The sequence below is a fragment of the Bombus pyrosoma genome, linkage group LG10 (genome assembly GCF_014825855.1).
Source record: "Bombus pyrosoma isolate SC7728 linkage group LG10, ASM1482585v1, whole genome shotgun sequence".
NCBI lineage: Eukaryota > Metazoa > Arthropoda > Insecta > Hymenoptera > Apidae > Bombus > Bombus pyrosoma.
This window is the reverse complement of record NC_057779.1, coordinates 12,271,955-12,296,221: the sequence shown is the minus strand read 5'-3', so window position 1 is coordinate 12,296,221 and position 24,267 is coordinate 12,271,955. Positions and strand designations below refer to the sequence as shown.

The following is a 24,267-nucleotide window of genomic DNA, read 5'->3' as shown; positions in this document are numbered from 1 at the left end:
GGTAATACATATATGTATGTAAGAAATATATATTACTTATGTAAATAATATCAGATACCTAATATTAATATTATACATGTATGATTAGTGAAATAATTTTTTAAAAGTATTTTGGATTGATGAAGCAACTTTTGTCTGAGTGATATCAGTGCGATCATATGTCTGTCTTCGTTGTTGTTTACTGGAGTAAATAAAGATACGTGAACGTAGTGATATTGTGTAAATAAAAGTTGTTCATATATCGAAAGTATAAAAGAAGCCGTCCGAAAATTGAGTCGCGAACCATCAACATGGAAGACAAGAAGTTCACATTCTGCGCATGCGTGATATGCTATGAATGTTTTAAACAGAGATAGGATTCTCTCCACTATCCGCCTCGCAAGAACGAGAACTTTGTTGTCTTTCATGTTAATTTGTCACAAATTAATTTTCGGACAATTTTCCCTAGCGAGTGTCACAACCCACTTATATGATCATAGTCAAGATTATGGACATAGGGATATCGTATGAACCGATCATAAACTTCACGGACAGTTGCGAAGTGTGAAGCCACTTACGAGAGCGGGGAACAAGGTCGTGTGGTACTTTGGGGCCGCATTGCTTATTGGCTCGAGCATAAACGCGCAAAATAATGTTTATGACAAAATTTTTTCATCAACTTTATTATTTATTACATATACATCTATTGGTCCTTAAATAAGATTCGTTTATTAAATACAGTTCGCATACTTGATGAGATTATAAATTTCAATATGGCGGATTAATATTGTGTTTACATGTGGCGACACTGTATCGTTGAATATAATTCCTATGTCCGCCGCAACAAATTGCGGAAGGCGCAAGAAACACTAATTTTTTTACAGATCGGTATGTCAGGACCTGAAACACAAAGTTGCATAAAGTCCCATCTAATGTCACGTCTACCCTGTCCTTATTCAATGAAAGTACACCCATGTTGCGATAATGTCAGGAAATGATTATTATATATAAGCACATATATTTATAATAAGTAAAAACCCAAATATTGTCGGAAATCACAATAAAGGACTTATTTAGCGACAAATCAAAGTAAATTCGAAGAAAAATGTGGGAATGGCAAGGAAATTGATGTCAGAAAGTTATTTGCCCTCAGAAAGAAATTTCGAACGAAACAGTTCGCGGGACACTAAGAAAAGAAGAACATAATGGTAGAGTTGCACGAAAGAAACCGATCTTTAAGGTAAATGGACAGAAACGTATAGAATTTGCAAAAGCGTTTATAAATCGTGATCATAGCTTTTGGAAATGAATTTGCGATCATTTCCGATGAAACTGAAATTAACTTATTTGAACGAGATGAACAAGAGACAAATTGTATGGAGACAGCCTAATACCGAAGTATCATATATCTGTAGTAGAAATACATGCCCAATAATCAATCATGGAGAAGGATCTTTTATGTTACGGGAATGCATTATGTGGAGGAGGATCATTCGTTAACATATACGAATAAAGTATATACATCTATTATTGAATATATATGTTTGTATTCAATTTCCCGCCAATTTTCATTACCAACATAGGTGTGCGCTCAGTTTTGTAAGTAATTGTAAACCATACGAAATTTTGTGTTTAAATAATTAACATCGTCGTTGTTTCATACGTTCAAAGTAGCGATGAGAATTGAAAATCTCGCCGATAATAGAGTGCGATCCATCATAAGCTTTTTGAATGCTGAAAACGTTGGTCATCCTTTCCCACACTTTAAATGGAAGGTATTGAAGGATCGTACCTACACTTGGCTTATAACAGGTAGGTACACCCTAGACTTGCCTAGACTCACCTAGGCTCCGAATGATTATCATATTTTTTTAAAAAATTTATTATTAGTTTTTAGTACGTTGACGCTTCACAGGGAACGATCATTTAATCCTACTGCGTTCTTTGAATCATTTTAGATCCAACAACCCCTATTTCGTAACATAATATTCCATGGATAGATGAATATGAGTTTTTAAACAATGGTGTAGACTAGCGATTTTTTGTGTCATATAAAAATTTCAGTATGACCTTGGCATTTTATCGAAGGAAAAATTTTTTGGAAATTTTTTATATTGCAATTTGCAAGCACTATAATGAGATACAATTATCGTGATAATAATGATAAAATTCGAAATCCGAAATGCATAAGTTGCAAGACACTCTTTGTAAAAATACATAATTACAAAAATTTGTAAAAATAGTGGAACTTGGTATACAACACGAACAGCAGTCTTAAGCATAGAATTAGTGCTAAAAATGGTCTCACTAAATATTGCTTATTAATATAGTGAACAATTGATTGTTCATTTACTTTGATGATTCTTGCGAAGTATATGCTTCCAATAAATATCACGTAACTTCAATATAAATTTCTAGATGCTTTTCAAATTTAACCAACATAATCCTGTCTCGTTATAGTGCTAATGAGATTTCAAAATAGTTTGTACGATGGGAGTAAAGGGTCTAAATGTGTTTGAATACTTTTTTGATCTATTGTTATATTCTAAATCATTAGAAGAATCGATCAAATCATCATTATAGGAAAATTTTAAGGTAAAGTTCTCACTGCTCGTTACAAAATTATTTAGATCGTATAACAGGACATTGAAAGCGAGTGCCGCCTTGTACACATGTATACGCCTAGTCTGCTTTTCTTCTGACCGATTACCTTTCCCACGGCGGCTTACAGGAACATAACCGCGTTTATATTACAGTCTGTCGTGCGCATTTAGTCACAGGCGAGCGTGCACATACACGGGCAAACTTTAACATACGGTTCACTATGAGAAATTCTCATTGCGAGGGCGATTGTCTGTTGCAATCATGAAACATCGCCACTGATCCAGTTTGAAAATCAAACCTGTAGAATCTCTATACACGATTAAATCGATGAAATAATTTTTATTAGGATGCGCGCACGCGTTTCTTTCCATTCGAATCAACGAGTTTCGTTTAATATGTGCAGATCTATTTATGTAATTAAACATATTCACATATCTGCCAACTTAGCAATTCTGATAGCGAGTACGTGCCTTTTCAATGTTTTACACACGTACCCTTGTAATATGATATATTGTGGGAACAAAAATGATACAAGTTCATTATTAGATTAGTTTTATAATGTACTTGAATTTGTGATATTGTACTTGATTACAATATTACCCTTGACTTTGATAACATTCACTGTTAGTCTTCGAATACTCGTAGAACCAATGAATACGTCAATTACCTATACATTTTTTAATATGTTACTTAATAATATGCGCAACATAAAAGTACAATTAAAAATAATTATCATGATCTTTTTTTAATTTTATAAATCTATTTTTCTATTTACTATATGGATATAGATATATGGATATGATCGACAACTGCTCTTGATAATTGTAATTCGGTGTCGCAAGATTATGATGTTTCTTTTTACCGCTTACCTTTTGAACTTTCTTTTGTTCACCATTATCTAATTCTATCGATTTATAAATACATACATTGTATCGTAAGTAGATCGTGGATATTCATACATTTATGAAAAATTGAAATGTGCAAAAATGTATAAAATACCTATAATGTGCAGGAATATATGAAATATGCAAAGTAAGGTACTTTTTATAGCAGTTAGGGGATGAAGAGAATTTTTATTTAGATCCCACTTCTTTAATGACGTACACGAAAATTTAAATTTGCATAATATCCTCTAAGAAGTTATTTTATCTCCTTCTGTAATTATTTGTAATAATAGTAACTAATAATAGCAAAGTAATATTAATTATTTTATTAGCAACATTTATTTATTGGAACATTTATACATTTTTAAATTATTCAATGTGTCAGTCAGAATAATAGTAACGGTGTATCTCCAATTTTATTGAAATCGAAATCATACCACATACATGTTCAAGACAATTAAAAGGTATCGGTATAACAATTAAGTATCTCCATATATATTATTTTTACCATATTAAAAAGGATGATATACTTTTACATGAAATATATGCAACATTAGTGGGAGTTACACCACCATTATTTTGGACCACTCAAATAATACTTACGATTATATTTACGTGGATATATATTACTGTAATAAGTGGCCTTATTAAAATCAAATTAAATACATACGTACATCTAAATATAAAATAATCTAATATATCTTACATGTCTGATCCAGTCGCTTCTGCGGTTAGTCTTGGTTGTTTATTCACGTTTATTCAAGTTTACTTATATTTTTAAACAGTGTCCCAAGTTTAGTAGATTTTAGTACCCGGTGATTTGCTCTCGAATTTCTTACATTCACCGTATTGCGCTCACCTAAGCGTACGGAACGTCGTGCTTTCCTTTCGATCAACTTCTTTGCTATGTACCATGTATCTTATATTACTAATTTATGTTTACATCAATTTTAGAATCAATTTTCAAAAAGGATCCCCTTAGAGAATCACGATATAATTAATTACAGTTGTAAAAATAATGAGTCTACATTTCCGATCAATCGAGCTATTTGCCCATGTAACTGTTGTTTGAGACAGTCAAACAGATTAATGTTGTATTATATTTTATTATGATTTGATTTGTTAACTTTATCTTGTATTAAGAGCCTATTTGTTACTCGTAGTAAATAATTCAGATAAAAATTTATTTCGTTTGTTGGATGAAATGAACAAATCATTATCAATCAGTACAACTAATTGTTAGTGCGCAATGTCTTTCTGCATACTAATTTCTGGATATAACATTTTTAAATAAATCCATCTTGAAAGTGTTTAAAATTATTTATGCAGATGTAATTTCTATTTGTTTCTAATTATTATGGTAAATTCTTGAGAGCGTCTTATATAATCCATCATTGTCCTGTCGTATCGTACAAATGATATTAAACTTATTTGATATGATTACGAATAGTAGAAATTATATGAAATTGTAGAGATATAATGAAATGAATGGAAAAATAGAAAAGGAAAAACATGCTATAAAAGGATACAAATTAAATTGAAGATTATAACGTCTTAAGAAGACGAAGATTAAACAGCTGTTAATGATCTTGGCTATTATAAGACTAATATATATATACGCAAAGTAAGAAAGTAAAATATTTCTTATAATTTATAATACCCAGTAGCCGAACAAATTTCCATTTCTTTAGTGTCAATAAAAGTAAACACCCGTAGCCTATTTATACTGTGGTATATCGCATTGTTAAAATTCCTTTGAATTCTGATCTGTATTCAATAATTTTATCGGTGTTTCGTTTTCACACTGTAACTTTCAAATGCTATGAATACGAAGTAGCTGCATCTGCAAGTCAGTATGCAGAATTCATTGTTAGCAGTAAAATAAGTAACAATGTCTATAAAATCGACGTGCATTAATGTCTTTGTTTCCTGAAGTTCGTGTACCGGCGATGTGCACCTAGAAACAGTTCGTCGCAGAAAAGTGGTAACAACCCCACCTGGTTTGCTCGGGTGCGGCCTTTCCCCTTCGTCTATAAAGCCACTAGGAATCTACTTCTGCCGAACATTCACTCGGCGCTTCGTCACTCATTTGTTCACCATGTGGCTGCTTATCCTCGCAGGTGAGTATGCTACGTCACGCATTTCATGGGACAAGGACGAGTATTTTGGTGCTCATTCTAACTTGTGACTATTAGTACGTTTTTGTGCAGACTATTTAAAAGATCGGTCGAAAGAAAAGAAACAAAAGTAGGGGAGAACAGTGCGTGCTACGAGATTGATATATTTAATCATGTGTGATTTTATGAATATTAAATTTGTTGGGTATATATAAGTGCGTTTGACGTTTCAACGCGTGGTAAACACTTTTATTTCAAATACGTTCAACAAATTTGTTATCTTCGAAAATTACTTTCGAAAATATTTTCATTGCATAAATTTCTAATTAAATCTTGCAATAAGATATCGATATAAAATATACAAATAATTTTACACGTAAATTTAACAAAGCAGGTTCATTTACGAGGATTTTGTGACAGTGTCTCACTTTTCTCACTCTTTAGATTACATAGTTCTCATTATGCACAAAATTTGATATCATTAATGAAACATAGATGATAGTGATATAAGTATATATTTCTCTTTAATAATGCCCTTTTTACTCGTATAATTTGTATCTTGAGCAAAAGTTGCATCATGTTATATCAGTTCGGACTGTTCTTTAAAATTAGGAGCAGGCAGCAACACTTTCCTTGATTCTCCGGATAAACTGCGCACGTACGGTAGTGCATTCGTATTAGAAACTTGCTTCCCGAACAACTCGGTTACTTTCGCGTTTCAACTTATACAAATGTGTAGAATGTTGTCCACACAGAGAGATCAAAAATTTTATTTCCTGCTTACTAGTCTTTGGATATAACACTTCTAAATAAATCCATCTAGAGAACTAACAATCTCTATTTGTTTTTAATGATTGTCGTAAATTCCTAACAGCGTCTTATAAAATCTATCATTGTATCATACGAATGATATTAAATTTATTCGATATGATCACGAATGGTTTATCGTAGAAATAATGAATGGAAAAGTAGAAAAGGAAGAACATGCTATAAAAGCATACAATTATATTGAAGATTATAATCGTTTAAACAACTGTTAATAATCTTGGCTATTATGAGACTAATATATAACTACTATTATAATTAATTTAATTAATTAATCAGAGATTTGTCGCAGGTCTAATTTTGAATCTTAATCTTCTTTTTTCTACAAAAATGTTTTATTTCGTTGTTATAATTGTGAATATTTTAAATTATATATATCTGTAACAATTGTATCATTTTGGTATGAAAATTTTATCGTCTATGAATATAGGTACTTGTATACTTTCTCTACGTGTGCATGCGCGCATTTACCGTGACATACCTACATAGTAATTATATTCGACACAGACTTGAACGAGATTTATTTGGAATATTTCTTTTAAAATAAATTATTTCTTTTGGAATAAATACAAATTTTAAGCAATGCTACTCAATTATTTGACAATTAATGTATTTTAATCAATGCTGTGTCTTTTCTGTTACGTGTCTTAATTAGAAGAATTAAATATTAATCGAACGTTTATGACAGTAATAAATTAGGAAATTGTTTGGTTTTAAGAAATGTGACGATGTTATTTCTTAACGGGAAATTAAAAAATTGTTTTCGAAATAACATTCGAAACGATTTTTGAATAATAAGTAAAAATCATTAAATTAAGTGGAAAGCAATTAACTTGACACTAGACTACGAGCATTTGCGTAAATTTATATTCTTATGAATATAATAATAATAAAAAAAAAAAAAAAAATGGGAACTCAGCTAGATCTTATCCACTAAGTATTCTAAAGAGTACTATACTTTGAGTGCTTCACGTACTTTTACATATTACGAGCTTTCTAGACATTTTTGTATTTTTAAATCTCCCATAAATGCATATAACTCCGCAGATTAATAATTACTATTCAACTGTGGTGAAACTTTTACCATACGTATTTACCAAGCTTTTGTTGTTCGAGACTTCCGGGTGTAAGCTGGATCTACTAGGTATTATATTACATCGGGTTTAAATGATACGATGTCGTTTGACTCCTATAATCTTTAAATGCAAATTACTGGTACACTATACGCTGCGTAAAATGGTAATTTAAATAAGAAGCGAATGGCTCCGAGGAAGCCACAGTTTGGTGTAAGTACCTTTTCTGTACGCGGACGCGTAGAGGTCATATGAAGATAAAATACGTTCTTTTTAAATGGTATTATATATTTTTTAATGCAGTAATCGATACAGCTCGTTGTCCTGCCTAGAAAAAGTACTCAGCCTATTCATACCGAAAGACTATTAGTTTAGCAAATATTTTAGCTTTAATTCGTCAAATTTAACGCTTGAATATTGCATCGCGTTTTTCTTTCTCTTTCATACGTTAAATTTGACGAATTCAAGTTAAATTATATATCTTTTTATAGAGAGTACCGAGCTTTATCGATCGCTGCATTTAAAGAAACGTATATCACCTTCATATAATTTCTACGTGTTTGTCTATAAAAAAGCTATTTAAACTAGATTGTCACTTCGAAACCATTCACTTCTTATCTGAACTATTTTTTTATACAACGCATAGTGTACGAGTAATTTGCGTTTACAGATTAAGACCGGTCAACCTGTACATTTGTGTAATTTCCAGTGAACGTGGACACAGTCTACATTCGAGCCTCGACTAGTGACGATTTGCCATTTACGCCATTCGATTTATCTTTATTTTACGTAGCTCTTTCATTACTTACTATTAAATAAATTTGGAAAAAAAAAGAAAGTATTGGGAAACGATTATTTTGATTGAAACCAAATAACAAATAATTTATCCTATGAAGCGACGTTATGATTAATCGACCGGTGCAAAATCCGACAGTCTACCAGTGATAATTGTGTTTCACGTTTTAAAATAACGGTGTCAATTTTCATTCAAGAGGGCTGATCACGAAACATTTCACGCCTATATCGTTATACTTTTATATTCTACTTCAAATAAATAAATGTAATTTTTGTACGGAACACTTCATAATATACTTAAACTGTTTCCAAAAATAGATTATTTGTTACGTAACTGTAGCAAAATAAGATATTACTTTCAATTTTCTGAAAATGTTCAGATCAGATTCGAAGTTAGTGAAATAATGTACGCCGTGGGAATAATTTAGGTAAGATGACATTATTGTTATGCGTGTGAATCTAATTAACGAGTTACGGCTCGTGTGAAAAGCTTTAAAACGTGCATACACTTAATCCAAATTTCTAATTAATCCCTCATTCTTGTTAGTTAATATATAGAAATTCTGATTGATAAACTAATGGAAAAGAGTTTTTATTTTTGTACAAACATAATAATCAGTTACTTTATTTGTATTATACATAGAATTGGTGTACATTTACTGAACAATCGATGCAAAAGTAGAAATAATTTTTTGCTTTCCATGATATATCTTTTAATAAAATCACTTAGTTAGAGAAGAGGTCATAGAAACATAAAAAAACATATTTATTATACATACAAATTAGCGCGTCTGACATTATTTTGCGCAATTGTATTGAAAATTCCATTGGTCTTTTACTTTCACATTGAGATTCGAAGTTAAGTCTTATGAAAACATATAATAAATATCTTTTAAATCGCATTCACTCGTAAATGTCCACCACCTTGCGTCTAAAGCAATCAATCATAATGACACTTTCTATTTCGATCATTTCGTGAGAAAACTAGTTGAAAATCTAATAAGGAATACGACGAATTATCTTGGTATAAATAATATAATGCAGCATATTAAATTATCCTATTTTATTCTTCGATCTATTGCATTTCTTCTTACTAATTACCTTTTCTAAATTATTCTAACATAAATACTCAATATCAATGTACTATATGTTTTGTAACAAACAAATTTTAAATATAGTAATACAGTAAATTTAGTATAAATTCTTTAACAATGTAATTAAAATTCCAACAAACATTCCACATTCTATATTTGGATAAAGGTCATAATTTTGTAGAACTTATCATCATCGATTCATACATCTCAGAACTAAGGGCAAATAAGTGTTCATTTCTGTGCTTGCGTTCCTTATGAAAAGAATAACCAACTGAGATACGATATATGGAGTGAAGTAATTATAGAATGGAAGGATAAAAATACCTAATATTAAGTTATTTAAAAGCATCGAGTGTCAAAGATCTTTTAGTTTAAAAATTAACAGTCATTTTATGATTATTGTATTCGACAAGAAATATACATTTCTCTATAAAGATGAATACGTAATATACATTGTATCATTATAATATTAGAGTAAATTATAAACATTTAAAAAACCATGAAAAGAAAGATATGTTTTTGTTGAGTGAAATTTAACTAAATAACATTATATGATCATTGGTATTTGCTTATTATTCAAGCAAAGAATAAATATAGGATATTTGAAAATTATTTTTCGCAGAAAACAATCCGCAAAAACATAATTTCGTCATTTCTCTTGGAGACGAAAGAACGAAAATATGAATGTTTTATTAGAAGAAATTATGGAAAGATTGTAATATTATATCTCGCAGTTTGCAATTTTATTTTGAGTTTTGCAATTTTTTATGTTTCTAAATGATGAATGAGTATAGAGTCAATTAGTCATCATAATGAGACGTAAGGATGTACGAACTATCTTGGATCGACAGGTTTCATTGACTTTCTAAGTCATCATTTGATTGCATTGACTTCCGGTAAAGGCTTTGCAAGATTTATGTAAGATTACCATGCTCCTTGGTTATTTTTATATTTATGTAAATTTAGTTTCCAGCTTAAAGAGAATCTTTAAGGACGATGAATATCTGTTTATAATTAATCGACTACTATTATTTATTTTATTTAAGGTCGGGTCAACCATTTTTTATGGTCACTAGTTACCGCGATTAAGAAAATGCATAACAAGAATATACAAAAATACAAAGTGTAAAATACGACAAGGCAAGTTGCAAACATTGTTAAATAATAGCATTTATACATTTTGGACATATGTACGTATCTATCATATGCAGTACAATTACAATGCGATACAGTATGGTTAACAGTAATATGATACAGTATATGTTAGAATTAAATCGATAGATTGACAACATCATAATTGGTGATATAAATGAATATCTTTGAGAGAATAAATTTTACAATACCCTTTACGATACAGACATATCTGAATTTCATTTGAAAGAGCGAATTTAATTTTCTAAGTTTGGTGAGAATAACTTGCCCTTTTCTATTAAAAAGAAGTGATCGTATCGTACGAAGCAAAAACAAATTACAGAGAACAAAAAGTAAATAATCTTTTGATAAGTCCACTTGTGTTTGTTCTTGACTGTACAGTACAAAAAGTGTAAACTTTTGAAAGTGACCACAGTAGTTGCAAATGCCTCTTTTACGGACAAAACCGAGAGTTCCTTTCGTTTATCCAACGGTGCAAAAATCTTAGAAGCAACTCTTTGTTCGAGCAAGGTCATGTCCCAGAAATATTTGAAATGTTTGTGATTTTGTTGAAGCTATTGCTTGCAGGGAGGACAGTACAGTGTCTTTTTGAATGATTTGTTTAAAGACGCGTAGATGCGGATCGTTCAATTTGTAAGGATGTTTCCTCAAAATATACAGGGTGTTTAAAAAAGAACTGCAAGACTTTAGAGACTTATAGAGTATTCACCAAGAGGACTAAGAAATGTCCAATCGACATAAGTCTTGTAATTAATTCTTTCGACGTAAGATCGATTTTTATCATTTGTCAACAGTCGTTGTCAAGAGTATGTTTCTTCATTGAACTTAAAGGAAGAAATCTTCATCAAGTCACTTCTTGCAACATTTTTATTAGGCAGATTTATGTCAGTCATATGTATGCCTGAAATTTCTTTACATCGGGCATATCTTGATACTGCAGAGCCTCGCTTATCTGGGACGGAACTGTTCGAATAATAGAATTTTCGGATCACTTGCCTGATGTAAAATTTCAGATTGAGATCAAGTTTAGGTAGCTTTAAAATAGAATTAAAAGTATTTATAACTATTTGCGACACCCTATCGTAATATTTTGCTTATTTAAATAATCCTTTGCAATAGATCGAGTTTATAATTAAACTTACGCTGCTTGTACTTAAATATTACATATCGAACGCAAACAGTCAGCGTCTTCGTTGAAATTTGCAGGGCTGTGGAAATACAAGGCGTTAATTAAATAAGATTTGTTAACCGGAGGTTGTTACTTAACTGTCTTTCAGTTGAAGACACTCGGCTCATTACTCAACGCGAACAAATTGCTCGCATCCGCGTAATTTCTTGCGTAATAACAAAGGAAAACAAGAGTCAATGCTCAGGTTTCCTTTTTCTTCCTTAGTTACTTCAAACAAAGATTTTCCAGGGAGAAAAACGTTAAGATCGATCTCAGCTGTAGACAAACTATGGAAACAGTTTAGCAATCTTTTCCCAGCCTGGATGCCTAGGTTCACAATCCTCTGTCTCTGACTATGTTCACAACTTTGTGTGAAATAATTAACGAATAAGACAAAAGTAAGATTAGACTTTGTAGTTTAACTTTTTATTATTCATCCTTATATCAAAATGAAATAATGAAATTTACTTTTCCAAACGTCATTTTATCTTCTGTAAAATATTCCCCTTTATTCATTATTGTCCACGCTTTTCCGCTTTACATGACTTCCTGTTGTCCATTACATCTTACACTTAGACTTAACTTAACTTAAAGCCTTCCTATTCTTCATAAAAACGAGCAAAATTGTCTTATCGGCCTTTAAGTGTTTCCAAAATAAAATGCATTTGTAGAGACAGTACTTTAATTAATAATTCTTTGTTCTGTTTTAAAAGCATTTTATTTTAGAAGAACACGAGTCAACAGGAATCTCAAAGTTGATTTTATTATTCAGCGATAATGAAAGTGCATTCTAACGTTACCATTCCATATGTTTTATCAATCTTTTGATTTTGTATATTATTGTAGATGCTTCCTACGTATTAATTACATCTACCAACAGGAATGAAATATAATTTTCAAGGCACGTGCCAGTTAATGATATTCACTTCTGTTCTATACATGTATCGGTCAATTATATATATATATATATATATATATATATATATATATATATATGTACGATTAAGTGCAATAGTATACTTTCCAGTTTTAAATTCGTATCGTACATCGTCCTTGTGATTCGATACGCAGAGAAAGTTGATTGTAAAAACTGATATTTCTAGAAGTGAAAAGACGTGTATTACCCATTCTTTTGCGCTTTTTCGACTAAGAATTAATACGTGTGATTTAAAGAGGGAAATTATTTGTTATTAAGTGAAAAGTTTAGATAAGACGCGTAGAGTCATTTGTGTAATAAAAGTAATAAAAATTAGACTCTTACAATTAGCATAGTTGAGCAGTTTCTAAACCTTCGCGTTTTATGCGCACGAACTATGCAAAATAAAATTAAGTCCATTATGGGACTAAATAGCGGGTATCCTACTCTCCTGCTTGGTACGCGGAAGATCGATAATTTTGCCAAGTCAATTATAGCAAATATAGCAGATACAGTAAAATAGCAATATAGCAGTTTCAAATCGCAAAAATTGTTTAATTGGAATATAGGATTTTATCACATTAATCGCGTTTCCTACAGAATTGAAGATCCTTTTTCTTTGAATGTCGGTTGAAGTATGTTCCCAAATATCTTATCTCTTACTCGTGTTATTTACTTTTTATCTAACAATTCTTTTATTTTTAATTATTCTTAATTTTCATGCTTAGTATAGTTAAACAGTTTCTAAACCTTTGCGTTTTATGCGCACTACCAATCTACCGATGGCAGTCATTTTACGATATTTAGAAATTTCTTGAAACTTTTGGAACTACAATTCCTGAGTATAGATGGTCTTAAACATGGATAGTCCGTCACAATCTTACCTCTTTTCCTTGCTTAGAATCTGGCCAATCCCAACGATAACACCTCATTTCGTTTCTACAATTTCATTTCTCTGCTTTTGTCTTTTAATCGCATGTTTGTAACAACAACATATATACAGCATGTTTCGCATAACACGGTCAACCGACTGGGAGACGCTTCTACGTGAAAAAACAAGTCGAAAATGTAAAGTAAAATTTTGTTGTTCGAGGCATTGTTTTCGAGAAAACTGATTTTGAAAATTCATCAAGTAAATTTGAATATGGCCAATTCCACATGACCAAACAAGAGTCAATAACCGACAGGAGGTCATTCTACGCGTGGAAATGAGTGGAGCATGTGCAGTAGAATTTTTTTATAAGATGCTTTGTACACGAGAAAGATGAATTTGAAAATTCACCATGCACGCGCACTAGATCAATTTTTAACTACACACGCTTAAACTCGATTTTCTCGAAAACGAAGTCGTGGACAAAAAATTCTGCTGTACATTTTCGATTTATCTTGGCACGCAGAATCTCAATCTAGTTGATCACCTCATTTGGGCCACCCTGTATACTGTATAGCTGCAATTACTCTATGCTGTAATCGATATAATTGTTTCTAATTTTTCATAGTATGTATTTACAAAAATAAAGACCGGTTTATAGGTGTATCATAAGATTAGTATCATTACATACTTCCACAAAGAAAAAGGATCTAAGAGAAACTTCCTGCAAATTCACTTTCACGGTAACGATTGTTTGACACTGGTCGTCCAAAGCAAGGTCATTGTTTTTCATGTAATGGCTATTCAAACGTAACAACTATTTTATTTACTCTGAAATAATTCGAAACATGTTTGACTATATCTTCAATTATGATATTATATATTTATTTTTCTTATTAATATATTAATTGTTTTTGTAAATTTCTTCGTTATGTGTATCATTTGTATTTGTAAAATGTTTTCTCTATAATTAGATTCTTTTACTAGGAAGCATTTTATACATTTGACTAATTTAACAATAGAAATTTTTAATTAGCAAAGTCATTAGACGCGAATGAGAAAGTAAAGAAACTGTAAAAAATATTAAACTTATAAAATTAAATTAACGAATTCTCTTACAAACAGCCATAAATTTTATTATTTCATATTCAGTGATTGGTAAATCTTTCAAAGCTTTCGCGCAAAAATATTAGATATTTTACAACCCAAAAATGAAACAGGAAATTGACGTTGGACAGCGAATTCAGCAAAACAAATGTGTAACTAAAACGTATTGAGTAGGAAGCATATGAGTCGTTCGTTTGTGAAATTGGTTAGCTCGTGACAAAAACAAACAGAAGAGAAAATTGAGAACTTATATAAGATAAACATCAGTCAAGTGCATTGGCACTAAAATTTTAAAAAGTGGACTCAACCTCTTTGTGCACGACCTATATAATGTTTAAGTGACAGTAACGTTCGAGTTACCTTTCAAAGGAAGTAAAAGATCGTGAGATATATATACCTACGTGGAAACGACTGGATTTGTAGATTGCGTTGCGTTGGAAAGCTTGGATGACTGAAGACTGAATGTTAAGAATGTGAACGCCTGAAGAATTAATAGAGCATACCTAGTACAGAAATGGTGAAAAAAATTTTGACCTGATATTTACAACCTAAACCTTAGACAGACAAAAAACGCCTGTACAGTTTGTGCCGAGTGTCTCAAAAATATTACAGACAAACTAAATACGGTTCAACAGGAAGTTTTATTAAACAGTTTTAAATCAACTTGGTTCGAAAGTTTCGAACATGACGAGATAATTACAATCCTCGTAAAATGCTATTCTTTTTTCAAAAATTATACGCTTTATGACATCTGCGTACTATTTTTGATGGAATTTTATCTAGAACAGGCAGGTATAAGATAATCGATGTAAGATAAGATGTTGTAGATCGTTGTTCTAATATATTTATATATATATTGTCTTTTTAGAAATTCAATTTAAGATAATACTTTCTACTGTGTGTGAAAAAAGATGTAAGATTAATGCTCGTACGAATTTTATTAGAAAATTACTTCATTTATTAAGAATGGCAAAATTCAATCTTCTTTCGTTTGATTGGAGAAAATGTTCAAGAACAATGAATTTCAATTATCGCTTCTTGGATATATTTTCCAATGTATTATTAGGATTACTTTAATCCTACATAATATTATAACAGCAGATGTACATACGTCGGAAGCAATTTATTATTCAAAGGTAAAAGCAACGAGATCCGGATTGTGAAAGTTTGAAGGATCTCAAGATCGCTGATTGCAAGATATTTTTGAGCGTATTTTTTTACTAAAAGTTCATCAATGTTTCAATTATTCGAAATAATTTGATATTTGTTTATTTATATATTTTATTATATTATACTATACATATACAATGTATTATATTGAATATTCGTTTCGTAGGCAGTAAATAATTGAATGATTACTGTACTACGTACAATTAAGTAGAATGTTTGTTGATTGTTACATTTTGTTATGAATTCAATTAGCAGGAATTAAATTAAGAAATGTACATTTTCTTGTGTCATAAATTACGACGTTGATATAGAATTTATTTAATTTACAGAATAGATAACGTACAAGTTGCAAATTATCAGTAACCTTAAGTTCCTTTCGCATTCATCATAAATAATTGAAATATTTTTACACTATTAAATTGATCCGGACTTTCTGTTGAAATATTTCATGGTTATATTATAATAACGTACATTATATCGGTTTATAAATTTATCATTGTATGTATGATACAATGAGAATATCTTCAATATTATATTTTTAGATCGATCGATGATATGCACAGAATATAAAGTACAAAAAAATAATGTGTAGAGTGGAAACAAAACACTGCGATGCACAGCTTGTTAATATTTTAATTAGCCTAGAGTTTTTGATTAAATTAGCAATGATGAAAGGTTTTATTAAAGACGTCGAAAGTGAATCTCGTGGGAAAAGTTTCTCAAGACCGCGTAACTTTCTCTGCGTTAGACTGCTTTCCCAACTCCTTTCCGCCTTCAGACTATACATTCTCAGTCAAGCGGAACGACATAAAAGTCACCTGCGAATTCGTCTTCCGCAATTCTATTGAATCGCATTACAAGTAGGTCAAATAATTTTTACCTACTTTGTATATATCTTTACAAAATATTATGTTTAACAGCTTATCATTATTACCTAATAATTCTTTAGTACCTTATTCTCAATGTGTCCTTGTTGCGTTATTATTATATTGTCCTTTTTGGGATGTAAATGGATAGCCTTAAAGCACAAATGTATGTTATTCTTTATTGTATATCTTTGACAATGTAGTCATCGTTGTAAACAAAAGTTGAGAAACTTTTTAAAAGTAGGATTGTACCTATTTTTAAAGAAAGAAAGACATGAAAAATTAGAAAGTTCTAAGGTTTTAAAGAAAAATTTACTTTTCTCGGCAGATAAATTGGGTTTATATAATTTGGAAGAATATTATAAACAAATAATCAAACGAAGATTTGATTTTATTGTTGTTACACGAAAATCCCTTTTTAATTAGTTCTCCGAACTTAAATTGATGTATTTTTATTTACGGAGTTACATTAAATCTCTGTTATGTGCCACAAGGAAATTATAATTATACATTATAGCTTAAGAACAGAAAAATTTACTCAAAAATGTACTCAAAGGAATTCAGATGCTATATCGAGCTTCTACAATCGAACATTTACGAATACAAAATATATTTTAGAAAGTAAAGGTGGAATTACGCTGGCAGAAAACCAAGTCATTTCCACTAATTTACATATTACAATTTCGTAGCAATAAACGTTTTTGTCCCGCTGTTTGTTCTTCGTTATTTAATTTGAGAGATGCGAATAATTTGAAACAATATTTGTTGAACCAAGGCGTAAATGAGGTCACGGAAAGGCGCACATAGTAAAGGAACTTTCAATATCGATTTCTTCTAAAACGCAGTTTTCTGAGAGAAAAGAACATTATCGTATACCGCTGTCCTACTTTTTCAATCAAAACCACACTATTTCGGGCTATAATACTAATTCAATGATCCCACTTATCCACAGCACTGTGTGAAAATCTTAGATCGTGTTATTATAATTATATAATGCTGCATATTTTATTTTTCCCGGTGCTTGTTCGTGGTTCTATCTCGTTCACGGATTTGTACATTCCATGACAAATACAGCTCTGACCTAAATGTTAGAACTTAGTGCACCGCAAGTCTATATATATAAGAAAAGTATAGAGAAAAAGAATGAAAGTTACAAGAGAAGTCAGCTTTTTAATTTGTTGAGAACAAAGTGGTACAAAATATAAAATGAGTTTGATAATTTCTTTAAAATAGCTTGTCGAGATATTAAAATAAGACCGTACGAGACATCGACTGTTCCAAATTGATCTCAATATCTGTTTTAAGAATTATAATCTTTTTACTTAAAATATTAGATGTACAAGCGAATAACTCACATTGTTCAGAGTTTATTTAATGAAAAATACAGCAAGTTATTCGGTCGAAACGTTCGCCCTTCTTTTCTAAAACGTCATGCCGTTTATCAAGCAAGTAATAAATTCCATCATGGAAAAATACTGTGTTCCTAGACAAGATCCAATCGTCGAGTCATTTTTGTGCCTCACTCGTTAATTAGAAGTGGGTATCGGATAAGGCGTGTTACAAGTGTTGCATCGATCGGAACAGGTAGTAATCCACCGTGGTAATGTCTAGAGTAAGTTACCTGCTGCAAGACGTCCCACACAGGACTCATTATGATGTCTTTTGTCATAGAAGCAGTGCGTGGTCTAACGTTGTCACGCAGCAATTTCACAGAACGTTCTCATTTGTCAGTGCCCTGACGATTGGATCTCGTCTAAAGTCACACCATTTGATCGTGATGGAATCCATCGCTTGCCTAATTCACCTTAAACTTAAAAATTGTAGACTGAAAATGATAGAAAGCAACGACAAATACTTTGATCGATCAGCTTAATTTTTTAAAATAAATCTGGGAAGTTATTAAAAAAATAACGATTAGATCGTGTACGAGATAAAAGCATGCAGCATTATGTTAATTAATTAAATAATAAAGTAACAAAACAGTTTCTGTTGGTCCAACGCGTGTTCCAAGAATTTTGCACAGTACTGTACCTGCTAAAACAAGATTCTTATTTCGTTATTTAGAAACTGCAATTCATTGCTTTTTGATAGGTCTTTTAACGGTTTCCGGGGCCGAGGAGGCGATTTCAAACACAGCTGAAAAAGCGAAAACCTCCTCTGACAATGCAGGCGACATTGTCATGTTGGAAATCGATGTCAAGGAGCCTGTGAAGAGATCGCCGATTACAGCCACTGCCGAATATGGTGCTCCAGCCAATCAGTACATTCTTCAATCAGCCGATGATACGCAAGAGGTAGCGATTGACCATTTCATAATTCATGCTTCAAGTAGTGTTTCACGAAGTATTACGAATACTTCCAATGTTTCATGCCTACTTATTTAATTATGCCAGATGTATCTATGCATAATATGCCAGTTAAGAACACTGGTCAAGTGTTACGCGAAAGACTATCCTTGATATTTTGCTAAATCTTTTTACGGACAAGCGTAAAAATATATTAAGAAGAAGTAGAAAGGAAATGGAAGCACCTATAGCGTGCGAATGTTGAAATATAGTAAACCCATTCAAGAATTTCACCTCGCGAACAATCACATTAAATAATACCGACGTATCTGTCTTTGTTATCCTAAAAGAATAAATGTTCCTGGAAACGGGCAACATCATTGCTCTCGGTCAACCGTGACTATTGGCCGCCAATCACCGACGAACGTGGTGAGCGGCTACACAGTGTATAGGCACGGACAGTACACATTTTTCTTTTCCATTAGAACGGTGGGTCCGCCTTCACGAACTAGATATATTGTGTTGCAACCAACAATTGCAATCGATCTAATTCCATTAATGTCGTCACTAGCGACTGTCATTTTCGTCTTTTGTTAAATCAGCGGCGTATCCTAGACGCGTGGAATCATCCAGTTCTTAGAAAGGTCATTACAGATATGGTAACTTTAAAATATTTGTTCGTAACCATATGTTTCCACGAACCCGTAAGTCCGTGTAGCCATTAATTCAGGACTATTGCCAAGGATCTCTACATTATTTTACGTTTCTAAGTTAATTCAATGAAATCGATTCTGATGTAACGTTACTGTATCACGTATACTTCGATTCGCTACATAGTTAAATAAATTATACGTAAAGTATACACTTCATAGTTGCTAATTCTATAATAACGTGTAACAAAATTCAAATTCATATTTCTTTTTACCCTTCGTGCTTCATCTTCTCGATAGGGACAATATCAAGCGCTAACTGGAACATTAAGTATGTTTCGCGCAAGTAGAGAAATTTTCAAATATTTCATATGAAACAATAAGCGAAAAACTCTAAAACTTGAAAAGTATAATCACGGATGCACCAGAATGATCCATAGTACATTTTCTTAATGGAAAGATAAAAGAGAAGTACGAGGAAATGGAAACGAAGAAAATGAATCATCGATGTATAACGTCTTAGTTCAGGAGGGAATTTTAAATCTCCTCAACACCTACACTCGCACACGATCGTTTCGTCGTGCTAAACGCGATCATGCTCTCTTGCATAACTTTTACCTTCTAATCGGTCCGACCAGACAAAACCGGTAATACCACACCCAACGATCGAGAGTATATCCGTCTGTAAGTCTTGCAGCCGGCAGACACGCTCTATGTACGTTGCATGGCCTTGTATGCCATTGCCTCGATAAGTTACGTTGAATGAATCTTCACGCTCCTATGGGTTATCGACTCATCTACGATCATCATCTGTTTCATTCATAGAGATATTTTTAGCGATATGTCAGTGTCGATTTTCAATTTAAAATGATTCATCGATTACTTGCTTCCGAGTACATAGAAATCATTTGTTTATCAAATCTTTTTTGCAACTGTTATCCTAACTCTTTTAACAGATTATAAATAGATTGTAAATATTATAAAATTATAAAATTATTCTGTTGCTTGACAAACTCGTTATCTTCAGATTTTTTGATTCTTTAAATTAGGTATCAGATTGAGAAGTGTCTTTTAAACTGATAGAAAACACTTCGATATTAGTAGTAGTCAGTGATGTTTAAATAGCAAATATAATAGTTTTTATGTATCTCTACTTTGACAGAATTCATATACTATTACTACAAATCGATCAAGGTACCCTTATGATACTTGATATTTTCAAGTTATTCATATGATGCTATCTCTTTTGTTGTTCTTATCGTAATTAATTAATTTTATTTTCGTATCGAAAATTTAATCACTCGGTAAATACCCATGATCGTTTGATTTGTTTAACCCGGAATATGATTTTTGAATTATTAGATAATTATAATTATAAAGTAGCATTTTAATATAGAAGATATACGTATTTTGCTTTTATAAAGCATTTTAAACTTCAATAAAGTGCAATTGAGCTATCGAATCTTCTATTGACGACGATTACATGGGAAAATGTGTGAATTTTTAGCTACCACCGGAGTATTTATCTGTACTACAACAATACGCGCAAGAAGGGCCGCAACACCAAGCGCCACCGCCTCCACGGAGAGTGCAGCCAGCATACGCGAAACAACAGCAAGCATTGCAACAAGCTTATTACAATTACCGAAAGCCAACAGTAGTGCCGCCTCGTCCTCGTCCTCAACTTCACCCTCAGGCTCTAGCTCAAGCCGAAATAACTGCGGACATCCAAGCTCAAGTCGAAGCTCAAACTCGCACAGACGCCATTCGCACGGCTCGTTTAGGATCGAAAGCTTCCGACGTTCCGGTATATCAAACATCCTATGCCCAACCAAAATTGGGAACGTTCGAGCAAGAATTACTGCAACTAGTCTCGGCTAATCAAGCCCAAGAATTTAAACTTCTTCCAACGCAACCTAAAGGAAGCACATCCGCATATTCCCAGCAATTAGTAAGCTATCCGGCTCAATACGCGAAACCAACCGTGGCAGCAGCTCAATTGCCCGAGCAGTACCATATTGAAACTTCTCCACCGCGATATCATCAACCACGGCCACAACCACAACCACAGCCACAACCGGCACCTGCTTATCAATCGGTTGAAGAGCCTGCTCACTATCAAGCAGCTCAGCCTGCCGAAGCTTACAATCAGTCGCCGCAGTACGATTATATCGATGACGATTCATATCGGAAAGCCCTTGAACAGGCCCAGGCTCAAGCTCAAGCTCAGGCGGAGGCACAAGCGTTGTCTTTCCAGAAAATCGCGCAGGCTGCGTACAAAAAGCATCACCAAGATGCGTTGGCGCATATGAGGCTCACGAACGAACGTTACAGACAACAGTCTGCTCTGGAACAGATTCAACAAGGTGCCCAAGTGAGCGATGCTGGACGTAGTCACTTGCAAGAACAATTGCATCCAAAAGGTGCAGAGGCTGCTTACAGGGCGAAGTTGAAAGCTCAGATAGCCGCAGAGGCAGCCGAGGCAAGGAAATTGCAGCAAGCGCAAGAATTTAAGGCACACGCTGACGCTATTCGCAAACTCGAAGCTCAGCAGCAAGCTCATCTGAAGGTGCAGGAAGAGGTTCATAATTATGCTCTGAATTTCGAGAAGAATCAAGCGCGCGCTCAGGCTATAGCGCAAGCCCAAGCTGAAGCTCTTTACAAGTCCCAACTTCAAGCTCGGAATCAGGTTAAAGGCGAAATTTTGGCGATCTCCAAGGGCCAAGTGCAAGGAAAGAAAGTTGATCCAGACTCATCCGTGTATCATTATACTCTTTCAACCACTACCGCCCTTCCTTTCCTTCACAACAGTTATTTTACCAATGATCAGTTGCAAAAATACCAAACATCCGGTTCTTCTTACGTTCCTAGATCAGTCCCAAAATCTGATGACGCGAGTCCCGTTATCGAAGCAGCGTCAGCCCACGTGCAACCTGTTATTACGCAACCACGGCAAACCCATAAGTTGAAGCTCCCTTCGTCTTCCCAGTCGGTTTACGTATCCGAATCGGGTCTACTAAAAAAGTCACCAATTAAGTCGGTAACCATCGAAGAAGTAACCGCCCAGCCGGATCAAATCGGTGTTCATCCGTCACCCGCAGCAAAGGCACGTGCTTTGACGGAAGAAGACTTATCAGCATTGATTAACGCAGGATACACCGTTACTCCTGTGACGCAGCCTGCCAAAACTATTCAACAAATTTACGCAACCGACAATACATCTGCGGGTAATAACCCGTATTATACGAAGAAACAAAAAGCTCCTCTTACAAGGTCTGAATACGTCACCTATGAAGAGGTGATTCAACGTCCACGCAAGCTCGTTAGAAAAAATAGACCGATTCTGAAGCATAGTGAGAAGGAAAGTGACTTAAGCGAGAAAGTTACTTACTTGGTACCTCTCGAACCGGCTTTCGGCACGAGACAACCTCCGCTCAAACACGAAGAATAATTTCGTTGAAACGTGGCTTTTCCTTATCGTTGCGTTGTAAGTCCAGGATAATGCGGCATGTAGTTTAAATACTGTTCTTACAGTTTATCTTTCGTCTTTGATTTTATAACGTAGTAAAAGTTATAAACTTGAATCGTAATTGGATAGTACTGAAATTATTTATCGAATTTACTTTTATCAAGAAACAATACTTTTTTTTTATAGGACGTATTAATATGTAAGCTTTTAAGTTATGTATGCATTTGCTAAAACACAACTAGGTGTTGATATTTAAAGCAACGTTAATGTCACCTACTGACAAAAGCGAGGTAGCTTTTTCGCCAACCCAATGAAATACATTAATCGATAAACAGTTCGAAATAAGAATTGTAAAATTAAATTTAAAACGTAGCGATAATTTCATTTCTAGATGCAGCGTGAACAGTTCTTCGTGTTTCTCAATCTATATTCTGTTTTCGGTGTCTTTTCCAGTCTTATGCATATGCAATTGCTTCGAGCATGGCTAAAACGAATGAAATGTATCTTGAATTTTTCCTAACATATCATTCACAGTTTAAAATTCATCAAAAATCAAGTTGAACTCTTGAAATGTAAATTTTATACGTAGCGTTGATCAAGACGAACGGTCAAATTGTATCAAAGCTCTCGAAAAGTAAATACACACACACATATATATATATATATCGTTGATACATTTTTATGGCGCAAACAAGTACATCCTAGAATACCCTTGTACGCGATGTCATTTGCAGGCGGTATGTGCGACGGTGCTGAGTCGAATCATTTTAATTTATACTTATTATACTTGTATATATTAGATTTTTACTGAATAAAATAATTCAGAAATTTTGCTCTGCCATGTATGACATATCTTCTATCCTTCGATTACCCTGTTGTTATTACATCAATTGTTCCTATTCTTCCTATAATAATAATTTTTAAGCAGAAAATTGATAATTAGTGAAATTAATTATTCATTAAAAGAAACTATTTCACGTACCTATTGATTTAAAGATAAAATCATTGTAAAATTAGTTTTCAAGCTATAGATATTGATATCTTCGTCATTGGTGGAAATGAACACTTGTAGGAGACACTTTGAAGAAAGTGCATCTTCTCTTCTTCTTCGTAATATTTATTTCCTCCCCATTCATTACAACATACAAAATTTGCTATAATTTTTTATTTCCTTCCTCCACTTGTAATCAGCCGCTGATTTTCATTTCTCTATTTTACGTCTCTTTGCTGCTATCTTCTTTT

The 24,267-nt window shown here is 32.8% G+C and overlaps 1 protein-coding gene across 1 annotated transcript; it reads left to right on the top strand.

Annotated features, from left to right (window-relative positions):
* Positions 1–18,172: 18,172 nt before the first annotated feature.
* LOC122572089 (chromatin modification-related protein eaf-1-like) lies at positions 18,173–23,781 on the top strand. The gene is made up of 3 exons (XM_043736673.1): positions 18,173–18,205; positions 18,713–18,915; positions 21,064–23,781. Exons 2-3 carry the CDS (start codon positions 18,802–18,804, stop codon positions 23,005–23,007), a joined length of 2,058 nt encoding a protein of 685 aa, XP_043592608.1. The 5' UTR covers positions 18,173–18,205; positions 18,713–18,801; the 3' UTR covers positions 23,008–23,781.
* Positions 23,782–24,267: the final 486 nt, after the last annotated feature.